The 12,152-nt window shown below is 37.5% G+C and overlaps 2 protein-coding genes across 2 annotated transcripts; both read left to right on the top strand.

Annotated features, from left to right (window-relative positions):
* Positions 1-1,005: 1,005 nt before the first annotated feature.
* Positions 1,006-5,012, top strand: LOC129363510 (mucin-2). Its single transcript, XM_055035634.1, has 8 exons — positions 1,006-1,019; positions 1,173-1,315; positions 1,362-2,487; positions 2,688-2,798; positions 3,314-3,415; positions 4,135-4,581; positions 4,654-4,918; positions 4,956-5,012. Exons 1-8 carry the CDS (start codon positions 1,006-1,008, stop codon positions 5,010-5,012), a joined length of 2,265 nt encoding a protein of 754 aa, XP_054891609.1.
* On the top strand, positions 4,954-11,185 carry LOC129369984 (intestinal mucin-like protein). Its single transcript, XM_055045745.1, has 16 exons — positions 4,954-5,170; positions 5,338-5,512; positions 5,956-6,203; positions 6,340-6,523; positions 6,605-6,785; positions 6,901-7,082; positions 7,197-7,266; positions 7,740-7,840; positions 8,409-8,440; positions 8,533-8,710; positions 8,801-8,844; positions 10,182-10,280; positions 10,369-10,497; positions 10,583-10,622; positions 10,714-10,831; positions 10,945-11,185. Exons 1-16 carry the CDS (start codon positions 5,168-5,170, stop codon positions 11,156-11,158), a joined length of 1,998 nt encoding a protein of 665 aa, XP_054901720.1. The 5' UTR covers positions 4,954-5,167; the 3' UTR covers positions 11,159-11,185.
* The last annotated feature ends 967 nt before the right edge of the window (positions 11,186-12,152 follow it).

The raw sequence follows: 12,152 nt of genomic DNA on the forward strand, positions 1-12,152 counted from the left end.
AATGGAGACACATTCAAAGAATGCCACTCCAAGGTAGTACAGCGGTTGTGAGTGCAGTGAAGATTTTGCACTAAAAGTACAAAAACAATCCATAATTTTGCATGCTTAAACAGGTAGAGCCTCGTCGGTTCTATGAAAACTGTGTGAAAGACACATGTGCCTGTGACACTGGAGGGGACTGTGAATGTTTCTGTTCAGCTGTTGCAGCTTATGCTCAAGCTTGCAATGAAGCTAACGTTTTGATTTCATGGAGAACTCCAGAAATTTGTCGTAAGTAAATAATATCTTCTTGAACTTTTTTTTTTAAGTTTGTTTGATACTTAGTAAAGAAATAAACTATTACTGGACAGATAACTTAAGCGTAGTTATATTAAAAAACAAATATTACTGCACAAAAGTATGATTGCTTTAATTTTTATTAGCAATTGAGTCAATAATGAAGTGGGAACAAACTCTAAAAACAAACATATCTATGGTCTGTAAAGATATTGAGAAAAAAAACAAAAACAAAATACTCTCATAACAAATGTCAATAATTTTTGAGACGATACTGTGAGTTTTTTAAATAAATCACAATTTAAATCACAATTTACAAGCATTGTTTCTGCACTTTATTTTTAGCTGTGTTTTGTGATTACTACAATAATCATGACTGCTTATGGCACTACCATCCTGGGACTCCAGAGTCATACCAGACTTGTTCAAATTATTTTCTACATGTTCCAAAGCTTGAAGGTAAGTTGTAATTTAAGACTTTCTGAAATCACAAATAAAGATTAAAAATGAATTAATTCAAGCTACCCATTTTGCTGACTCTAAAACAAAAATTATTGTGAGAAAAATGATTTAACACAACAAAAAATAAAAGCATTCATTTCTTGTGAAAGCAATGTTTAATGTATTACTATATTATAACCAAAATGCTTAAAAGGTTTGTTGCAATTTTGCAGGTTGTTACCCCCATTGCCCAGAACATGCAAATGTTTTTGATGATGAATCGAAGCAATGTATCCCAGGCTGTGAGCAAGTTAAAGAAACAACAACAACTACCACCACAGAATCAACAACAGAACTTACAACTAGAACTGAAACACCAACAACAACACCAACAATTACAAGCTCAGCTCCCACCACATCAACTGAGTTTACAACATTAACAACTGGACCAACAGAATCCACAACATCACCTACTGTAACACATCCTACTACACCCACAACTCCCACTACAGTATCCACAACACCAACACAATCTACCACTACAACTACAACACCAACAACCACAACTACCACCACTGGATCAACAGAATCCACAACAGCATCAACTGTAACATATCCTACTACAACCATAACTCCCACCACAGGATCCACAACTCCAACAGAATCTACCACTACAACTACAACACCAACAACCACAACTACCACCACTGGACCAACAGAATCCACAACACCATCAACTGTGACATATCCCACTACAACCACAACTCCCACTACAGTATCCACAACACCAACACAATCTACCACTACAACTGAAACACCAACTACTACAACACCAACAACTACAACTACCACATCAACTGAGTCTACAACCATAACAACTGGAACCACAGAATCCACAACATCATCAAATGTGACATATCCCACTACAACCACAACTCCCACTACAGTATCCACAACACCAACACAATCTACCACTACAACTGAAACACCAACTACTACAACACCAACAACCACAACTACCACCACTGGATCAACAGAATCCACAACAGCATCAACTGTGACATATCCCACTACAACCACAACTCCCACTACAGTATCCACGACACCAACACCATCTATCACTACAACTGAAACACTAACTACAACACCAACAACCACAACTACCACCACATCAACTGAGTCTACAACCATAACAACTGGAACCACAGAATCCACAACATCATCAACAGTAACATATCCCACTACAACCATAACTCCCACCACAGGATCCACAACTCCAACATCTACCACTACAACTACAACACCAACAACCACAACTACCACCACTGGACCAACAGAATCCACAACACCATCAACTGTGACATATCCCACTACAACCACAACTCCCACTACAGTATCGACAACAACACCACAATCTACCACTACAACTGAAACACCAACTACTACAACACCAACAACTACAACTACCACCACATCAACTGAGTCTACAACCATACCAACTGGAACCACAGAATCCACAACATCATCAACAGTAACATATCCCACTACAACCATAACTCCCACCACAAGATCCACAACTCCAACAGAATCTACCACTACACCAACTACAACTACCACCACTAGACCAACAGAATCCACAACAGCATCAACTGTGACATATCCCACTACAACCACAACTCCCACTACAGTATCCACGACACCAACACCATCTACCACTACAACTGAAACACCAACTACCACAACACCAACAACCACAACTACCACCACTGGATCAACAGAATCCACAACCATCAACTGTCATATCCCACTACAACCACAACTCCCACTACAGTGTCCACGACACCAACAGAATCTACCACTACAAATGAAACACTAACTACAACACCAACAACTACAACTACCACCACATCAACTGAGTCTACAACCATACCAACTGGAACCACAGAATCCACAACATCATCAAATGTGACATATCCCACTACAACCACAACTCCCACTACAGTATCAACAACAACAGCACAATCTACCACTACAACTGAAACACCAACTACTACAACACCAACAACCACAACTACGACCACATCAACTGAGTCTACAACCATACCAACTGGAACCACAGAATCCACAACACCATCAACAGTAACATATCCCACTACAACCATAACTCCCACCACAGGATCCACAACTCCAACAGAATCTACGGCTACAACTACAACACCAACAACCACAACTACCACCACTGGACCAACAGAATCCACAACAGCATCAACTGTAACATATCCCACTACAACCACAACTCCCACTACAGTATCCACGACACCAACAGAATCTACCACTACAAATGAAACACTAACTACAACACCAACAACCACAACCACACCACTGGATCAACAGAATCCACAACATCAACTGTGACATATCCCACTACAACCACAACTCCCACTACAGCATCCACAACACCAACACCATCTACCACTACAACTGAAACACCAACTTCAACACCAATAACCACAACTACCACCACATCAACTGAGTCTTCAACCATACCAACTGGAACCACAGAATCCACAACAGCATCAACTGTAACATATCCCACTACAACCACAACTCCCACTACAGTATCAACAACAACAGCACAATCTACCACTACAACTGAAACACCAACTACTACAACACCAACAACCACAACTACGACCACATCAACTGAGTCTACAACCATACCAACTGGAACCACAGAATCCACAACAGCATCAACTGTAACATATCCCACTACAACCACAACTCCCACTACAGAGTCCACAACACCAACACCATCTACCACTATTACTGAAACACCAACTTCAACACCAACAACCACAACTACCACCACTGGATCAACAGAATCCACAACAGCATCAACTGTAACATATCCCACTACAACCACAACTCCCACTACAGTATCCATGACACCAACAGAATCTACCACTACAAATGAAACACTAACTACAACACCAACAACCACAGCTACCACCACTGGATCAACAGAATCCACAACAGCATCAACTGTAACATATCCCACTACAACCACAACTCCCACTACAGTATCCACGACACCAACAGAATCTACCACTACAAATGAAACACTAACTACAACACCAACAACCACAACTACCACCACTGGATCAACAGAATCCACAACAGCATCAACTGTAACATATCCCACTACAACCACAACTCCCACTACAGTATCCACGACAACAACAGAATCTACCACTACAAATCAAACACCAACTACAACACCAACAACCACAACTACCACCACTGGATCAACAGAATCCACAACAGCATCAACTGTAACATATCCCACTACAACCACAACTCCCACTACAGTATCCACGACACCAACAGAATCTACCACTACAATGAAACACTAACTACAACACCAACAACCACAACTACCACCACTGGATCAACAGAATCCACAACAGCATCAACTGTAACATATCCCACTACAACCACAACTCCCACTACAGAGTCCACAACACCAACACCATCTACCACTACAACTGAAACACCAACTACTACACCAACAACCACAACTACCACCACTGGATCAACAGCATCAACTGTGACACATCCCACTACGACCACAACTCCCACTACGGTATCCACAACACCAACACAATCTACCACTACAACTGAAACACCAACTACAACACCAACAACCACAACTACCACCACTGGATCAACAGAATCCACAACAGCATCAACTGTAACATATCCCACTACAACCACAACTCCCACTACAGTATCCACAACACCAACACCATCTACCACTACAACTGAAACACCAACTTCAACACCAATAACCACAACTACCACCACATCAACTGAGTCTACAACCATACCCACTGGAACCACGGAATCCACAACATCATCAACTGTGACATATCCCACTACAACCACTACTCCCACTACAGTATCCACGACACCAACACAATCTACCACTACAACTGAAACACCAACTACCACAACACCAACAACCACAACTACCACCACTGGATCAACAGAATCCACAACAGCATCAACTGTAACATATCCCACTACAACCACAACTCCCACTACAGTATCCACGACACCAACAGAATCTACCACTACAACTGAAACACCAACTACTACACCAACAACCACAACTACCACCACTGGATCAACAGCATCAACTGTGACACATCCCACTACGACCACAACTCCCACTACAGTATCCACAACACCAACACAATCTACCACTACAACTAAAACACCAACTACCACTGTAAAATCCACTACACCCTCTACTAAATCTACAATTGAAACACCTGGTACTATCACGACCTTTACAACCATTTCATATCCTGAATCAACAACTGTGGAATCTATTGCTACATCTGAAACACCCGTAACCCATCCTACAGGTTGTCCTAAATGGAATAAAATGGTAAGTTGCAGAACTTTAAAACTGTAAATGAAGTTATTTTTCGAATGAATAAAATTTTCTTTTTAAATATTTTTATTTTACTTTGTTTGATGTCATCATGCTACATGCTACAATTGTATTGTTGTTGTAGAAACTTATCCCTGATTATCCTCTTTTCTTTATTACAGGAAAATGAAACCTTTTATTTTTGCAACTGCACCATGGCCAAATGTATTGGAAGCAATACTCTTCAAATAGTACCCTATGAATGTCCACCTATCAAAAACATAACTTGTTCCAATGGAAAACGTCCTGTTCTGGTATATGATGAATATCAATGCTGCCAACATTATCAATGTGACTGTAAGTTATTTGGTCAGAATCTTTAGGAAATATACCAAAAAATAAATATTTTGACCACTCAAGCAAGAAACAATACAACAGAATATTATAATGAAGATTAATTGTACAAATCATAACAGTGATTAGCACAAATAGTATTGCTAATTGGTTGAGAGTAGCCATTTTAGCCTATTCAAGCACAACTTCCCAGCTCTTTTTTGCGAAGGGATTCTCCCCTACAGCTCAAATACCTTTTTGCTAATGTGTCATTTCTAGACTCTTTAGGATATCTGTGCATTGTAGTCTTTCTTTTACAATTTGTGTGAGCTATATTTGCAGCATACAGCCTATTTAATCTTATGCAAGTAACATATATTACATTATATATTGGCTGATCGATACATTCAGTCAAATGCTTCTGTTTTAAACAGAATAAAGATTTTATTTCTTTTTTTTCGCTCCAGGCGAGTGCAAAGGGTGGGGAGATAACCATTACAGCACATTTGATGGACTATCCTACAAATACCATGGAAACTGTTCCTATTATTTGATGAAAGAAATTGCACCAAGGGACGACTTGGAAATTTACATTGATAACATCCATTGTGATCCTTTTGAAGATCCTTCATGTCCTCAATCTTTAAATGTAAACTATGGAGCAGAGCATGTCAAACTGGTCTATTTTATTCTCAATGGACAACCAGATTTGAAGGTAATACAAGATGATCCCATTCTGAATATCAGCTTTTATACCGAATTCAAAAGACAAACAGACATGTATTTGCATGTGGGACAAAATATCTGTTTTAGCCTTTTTTGATATTTGAATTGTTGTGATTGATTTGCAGGCGTTTACGAATGAAGTGAGTCTAAATCTCCCTTATTGGAAACAAGGTGTTAAAGTGATGAGCACTGGCACTAATTTAGTTTTAGAGATCCTTCGTCTGAATGTGGTTGTTAAATTTGGAAGAACTGGATTTAGTATCAACCTTCCATACAAGTACTTTGGGGGAAACACACAGGGTCATTGTGGTAAGAACTCCCTCTCAAGAGACCACCTGTATTTATCTTCCGGTTTGAATGTAGAGAGTGACACTTGACAATTTGTGATAGGAACTTGCACCAACAGTCAAGCTGATGACTGCTGGCTGCCTGGAGGAACGGTATCAGAAGGTTGCACTGAAATTGCTAATGGCTGGCTTGTAGAGAAAGATAAAGACTGCAAGCCTGGAGAAGAACCGCCTTTGAAACCTCCATGCAATGCAAGTTCTGTATGTGAACTTCTCAAGAGCAGGTACTTTACGACTTTGTCTGTATTTTTTTTTTTTTTTTACTTTAAATCAGTTTGGAAACTTTTTAAATCATTATTTTCTCTTATGATATTTTTTTTCTTTTTCATTTTCCACCAGTGTCTTTGCTGAATGCCATTCCCAGATCTCTCCAGATAATTACTACAAAGGATGCGTTTCTGATAGCTGCCCTGTTCACAATGGAGCAAATGCAGCGGAGTGCTCAAGTTTAGCAAGTTATGCTGCTGCGTGCTCTGATGTTGGAGTTTGTATTCACTGGAGGAACCACACTGATCTATGTGGTACAATATTTCTTTTTGTCCAAGCCAAAAAGACGTTTTTCCAAATCTAAATTGTAATTTGTGCTCACAATTTGATTAAATAAAACAAACTAAATTGTTGTTCTTTACCAACAGCCAGTGACTGCCCATCAGACAAAATTTATAAACCTTGTGGACCTGCATATCAACCAACTTGCGAGGAAAGGTGAGTTATAAAAAATTATTTAACATATAAAGGTATTTTCTCATACTATTATGGTAGGCACAAGTTGTTTTTAATGAAAACAAAAGAAAATAGTTAAAAAATGTGAAAGCAACACTGATAATGTCAACATCTTCCTTTTGAATCTAACTTAGTTTATCAGGTAATGCTGATTAAAAAGCTAGATGCTATATAATATAAATAAGTAAATATCTGAATATGTTTTCATAGTCCGCAAGAAATCTTTCTGAGAGTTTTCTCTTGTGTTTTAATTACCTCTTTCAATCTGTCAATTCCTCAGTTTTCATCAATTCCACCAAATTTGTTTGCTATTATTTTAAAAAAAAGCAAACAATGCAGGATAAGTAGCGATATAACTAATAAACCCAATGATAGCAATATTAATAGCAAAACACTAACCACTAAATGAGTAATTAAGATGCAATAAGGTGTAATGATTTTTGTTGTTGTTGCAGTTCTAATGATCCAGGTATGGACTTCACCACAGAGGGCTGCTTTTGTCCTGAAGGAATGAAACTATTCAGCAGAGAATCAAAAATATGTGTTAAAAATTGTGGTAAGTATTTACGTTTTGTGACTGCACGTTTTGTGACAAAAATAGGCATAGTTCCAAGGCTGCAAGATGTAACTGAGCCAAGTTTACCTTTAAATGAACATCTAAGTGTTTTGTCTAGAATATAACCAACACACCCAAACATTTTGCTAACGTACAGTAGATGAGCTTAACCTATTCTATTATTTGGGTTTTCACACTCTGTCTAAAAATATCTATTATACAGTTTGCTTGCAGCATATTTTTAATTATTTATCCAAAAGGGTACATTTTGGAAATTTTCTTTGTTTGACACATCAATCAATCAATCAATCAATCAATCAATCAATTTTATTAATAAAGAAGCCTTAATACCAAAAGCAGCTCAAAATAACTTGTAAAACCTTACAAGTTAGAAATATTCACAAAAAACTTGTTGGAATTGTCGTTTTCATTTTTATTAGGTGTGTTGTACTTGGGGAATTGAAAAGTATCTTAATCTAAATCACAAATAAAAGTGACTAATTTCAGCATTAGCAATTCAAGAGAAAAGAGAGACTCGCATAATTATGTTCACAATATGTTTTAACAGGCTGTCTTGATCCTAATGGGATGCCCCGTGAGGTGAGCCAAACATAATTTTCATGTAAAGTCCTCTATTTCTTCCCTTAGATGTTAAACTCAACACTTTGGTTTATTTTTTTTCTTTGTTTTAGTTCAATGAGACATTTGAATACCAATGTCAGAACTGTGTCTGTGATGAGTCCACTAAAACTGTGAACTGCAAGCCTAAGACGTGCCCACCCACTGCTTTACCAAGATGCATGGGTCCAGATTACGTTCTTGTCAATCAAACTGATCCATCAAATCCCTGCTGCAATGTCCATGTTTGCCGTAAGAAACAGTAAAGACGCTGATTACTGTTTGCTGCTTGTAAATCTTTAAATTTGTAATAAACTGAGTTTTCCTTCTTTGTGTGAGCAGAATGTCAGGTCCACGCTTGTCCGGACATCAATATGAACTGTGATGTTGGATTTAAGTCAAACATCAGTGTTCCAGAGGGAAAATGCTGTCCAGAACGTAGATGTGGTGAGTCTGTAAAATCAGTTTGAACCTGCCAAATGGACAAAGAATCACTTTTAAGAGACCTTTATTTTTTGTACATGATTGTTTACTTTCCTTCCCAGAACCTAAAAGAGTCTGTGTGCTAAATGATGTTGAATACCCGGTAAGAAACATACATATTGAGGAGTTCTTTTAATATATGTTTTAATTTTATAGTCTAACAATGAATTTCTTTGGATTTGTCAGCCTGGTTCTTCAGTTCCTGGCCAGAAATGTGAGAACTGCTTCTGTTCCTCAAACTCTTCGTCTGGTGGTCTGATGGAAATAAAGTGTGTGAAACAGCAGTGTGAAGAAACATGCAGAAAGGTGAGGAAGCCAATGTAATGTGTATGGGAAAATGGTCACTGGTGGGAAAAAGTGTTGACATGAAGTTGAGGTATTACAGATATAAGTGAGATTCAGTCATAATCTAAATGTAAATTTCCACCAATATACTCTGCTAGTAAACATCGGAACATGAATAAAGAAATGCAGGCTGATTATCAAGAAAAAAATATTCAGAATGTATAATACATGGACTTTAGTGCTTATTTATAAAAGTTAAAACTCACCGTCTTTTTGTGGAAATCAACCAAGTTAAACAAACGGTAAAATACAATATATTGAACAGTCTTCAGCATTTTTTGAATAATGTCTCAATTTTCAGTATGTTGGGCCAAATTTTATTGTTTAGTTGTAATGTTTGCTGTTGCCAGAAGAAGATAAAATGTATATTTTAGCAGTTCCTTAATTAGAGTTTAGAAAAAATGTGTTTTGCCAGCGGTTCGACCCTTGACCGCAGTTGTAGTGTGGAAACATAATTGCCATTCCTGGTTTATTTCTAAGTATGTTTAGGTGTTGCAATTTCCCAGAAAAAGCCAAAACATAAAGCAGATTAAAAATCAGTGGAAAGATTCAAATATTGAGGAAGATTGGGCAAAAATTGCAATATGAGCATGTGCAAAGCTATATCCCAGAAAACTTCAAAAAATAATTTTCCACTGAAGGTTTTACACAAAGTAGTCTCTGATTTCAGACTTACTGGATTTTGTTTGTAAAGGTTTAGAAAATTATGTAACATTTCTGCTCAATTGTGTACAGGTTTGACTTGGTCTAGTAGAGAAGATCCAAATAAAAAAACTTTGTAAATGGGGGTAATTGCTTGACAAGATGTTAAAAGGGACAAAAGGTGTGAATGAATTTACAAGTAACTGTATTTTAATCTGACATTTGATTTAGTTAAATTTACTTCTTCTTTCAGGGATTCAAATATGTAAAAACCAATTCAGATGATTGCTGTGGGAAGTGCGTACAGACACACTGTGTGTTCAGTGTTAATGGCAATGAGACACTCTTAAAGGTAAACTGAAACATCATTGTTCGTTTGGATTAATTTCTATAAGTATAAAAAAACTTAAGTATATGGTTATTTGTGTGGTAACTTTCAGGAAGGAGAAACCTGGTCACCACCTGAAAATAAATGTGAAAGTAAGACTTGTGTCAAGAATGGTGAGATTTTTACAGTCTCCAACAAACAGATCATTTGCCCACCATTCCAAGAGAGCAACTGCAAGAATGTAAGTACCTGGTTTAATGCATAAACCCACACTGGATTATATACAAAGAAAATTCAAACCTTTTGTTGTTTTGTTTTCTATTCAGGACACAATTCAGACTGCAGCAAACGGCTGCTGCAAAATCTGTGAGCATGATTAATTTCTTTACTTTAGAGTTACAGATACTGAAACAAGCACAAAAAACTGACATTTTTCTTTCCTTTCACATTTTAAAAGGTGTAGAGAAAGAGAAGGCCTGCAGACTGGTTAACCAGACAACTCCTATCAACCACAATGGCTGTCAGTCTAAGTTGAATATGCCATCATGTGAGGGATCATGCGACACTTCCACCAAGTAAATATAACATTATGTTTAGTTTTGTCTTCCTCTGGAAAGTCATCAACCCATTTGTTCAGCAGTTGTGAAGCACTGAATGTGCTGATTGTTTCTGTCCTTGATCCTTTCAGGTACTCTGAAGCAGCAGGTGCTATGGAGCATTCCTGCTCCTGTTGTAAGGAGAGACGTGCCAGCAACCGCACCGTCACCCTGGCGTGTGAAAATAGTGCTGCGCACGTCCAGTTCACTTATGTGCATGTGGAGGAGTGCGGCTGTGGTCACACAGAGTGCACCACACCTGCTGCACTGCATGTTCGCAGAAAGCGACGCTTCACACTGCAGTGACAGAATGCTCTGTCCTCACATGTGGGATACAGAAGTATCTCCAAGAATCGTTTAATTAATCATTAAATATCTCGCAAAATAACTGATATTGTGGAGTTTATTAATCAGTTGATTGAATAAAAAGATGCAAGTGAAATCAAGTCTTCTGTCCTTTATTATCTTGTTTGGCTGACTTAGTAAGTTCTAGAACTCAAAAGCATAGTGACATCAAATCAGTAAGAATTTGAAACAGCCCAAGGTTATTGCACAGAAACACATTCCTATCAGAGGTATCTGAAACAAGTCCAAAGAACAGGTTGAGTCAAAATCACTGCAAGACAAAGTTAGGATAATGTCAGGAATGTTTGACTTAAGGGACAAAGACAAACTGGCAAGGGGAAACTGTGCAGTATAAATGGAGAAACTAAGGCATACAATGAGACACAGGTGGTTTACTATAGATGGGAAGTGAAATTCCCTAAAATAAAACAGGAAATAAGTGCACAAAATAAATACTAAGATCTCAAACCAAGATATACAATTGTAAAACAATCAGTAGAGCTGGACATAATAGACCTGACTTGGACACTCTAGATAAACTAAATACTCACAGACAACTAGAATTGTCTTTTCTGGTTAAGAAAATAAAAGCCTAGAAGGCCTGCAGACTGGTTAACGAGATCAAGGTCTGAACTGAAAATGATTCAGCTCAGACAATCATTTGAACAAATTTACATTTTAGTGTTTGTGAGAACAACAGCAGAACTAGTTTATTTTTCTTTGTATTGTGTTCAGCCCTCAAACAGATGAAAATAGTTATGATGCAAACCTTGATATTTTAAAACAAACTTGTTTGTTTTAAAATATCAATGATAAATAATTGTTTGTTCTTGAACACATTTATATTTGTACTTTCAAGCTTTTACATTAGATTATATTACACTGAATATAAACTGTGTAACTTTTGTTGAAGATGATGAATCACATAAAGTAAGAATTTAAAAAATATTAAAAT

The sequence above is a fragment of the Poeciliopsis prolifica genome, unplaced genomic scaffold (assembly GCF_027474105.1).
Source record: "Poeciliopsis prolifica strain line A6 unplaced genomic scaffold, Auburn_PproV2 SCAFFOLD001, whole genome shotgun sequence".
NCBI classification, from domain to species: domain Eukaryota; kingdom Metazoa; phylum Chordata; class Actinopteri; order Cyprinodontiformes; family Poeciliidae; genus Poeciliopsis; species Poeciliopsis prolifica.

What these genes read in the sequence shown, in the direction of transcription:
- LOC129363510 (XM_055035634.1), top strand. An exon ending in GATCAACAGAATCCACAACA is followed by an intron (nt 1,316 to 1,361) that starts GCATCAACTGTA and finishes CTCCCACCACAG; the next exon opens with GATCCACAACTCCAACAGAA. An exon ending in ATAACCACAACTACCACCAC is followed by an intron (nt 4,582 to 4,653) that starts ATCAACTGAGTC and finishes GACATATCCCAC; the next exon opens with TACAACCACTACTCCCACTA.
- LOC129369984 (XM_055045745.1), top strand. An exon ending in CTAATGGGATGCCCCGTGAG is followed by an intron (nt 8,441 to 8,532) that starts GTGAGCCAAACA and finishes TCTTTGTTTTAG; the next exon opens with TTCAATGAGACATTTGAATA. An exon ending in AAACGGCTGCTGCAAAATCT is followed by an intron (nt 10,623 to 10,713) that starts GTGAGCATGATT and finishes ACATTTTAAAAG; the next exon opens with GTGTAGAGAAAGAGAAGGCC.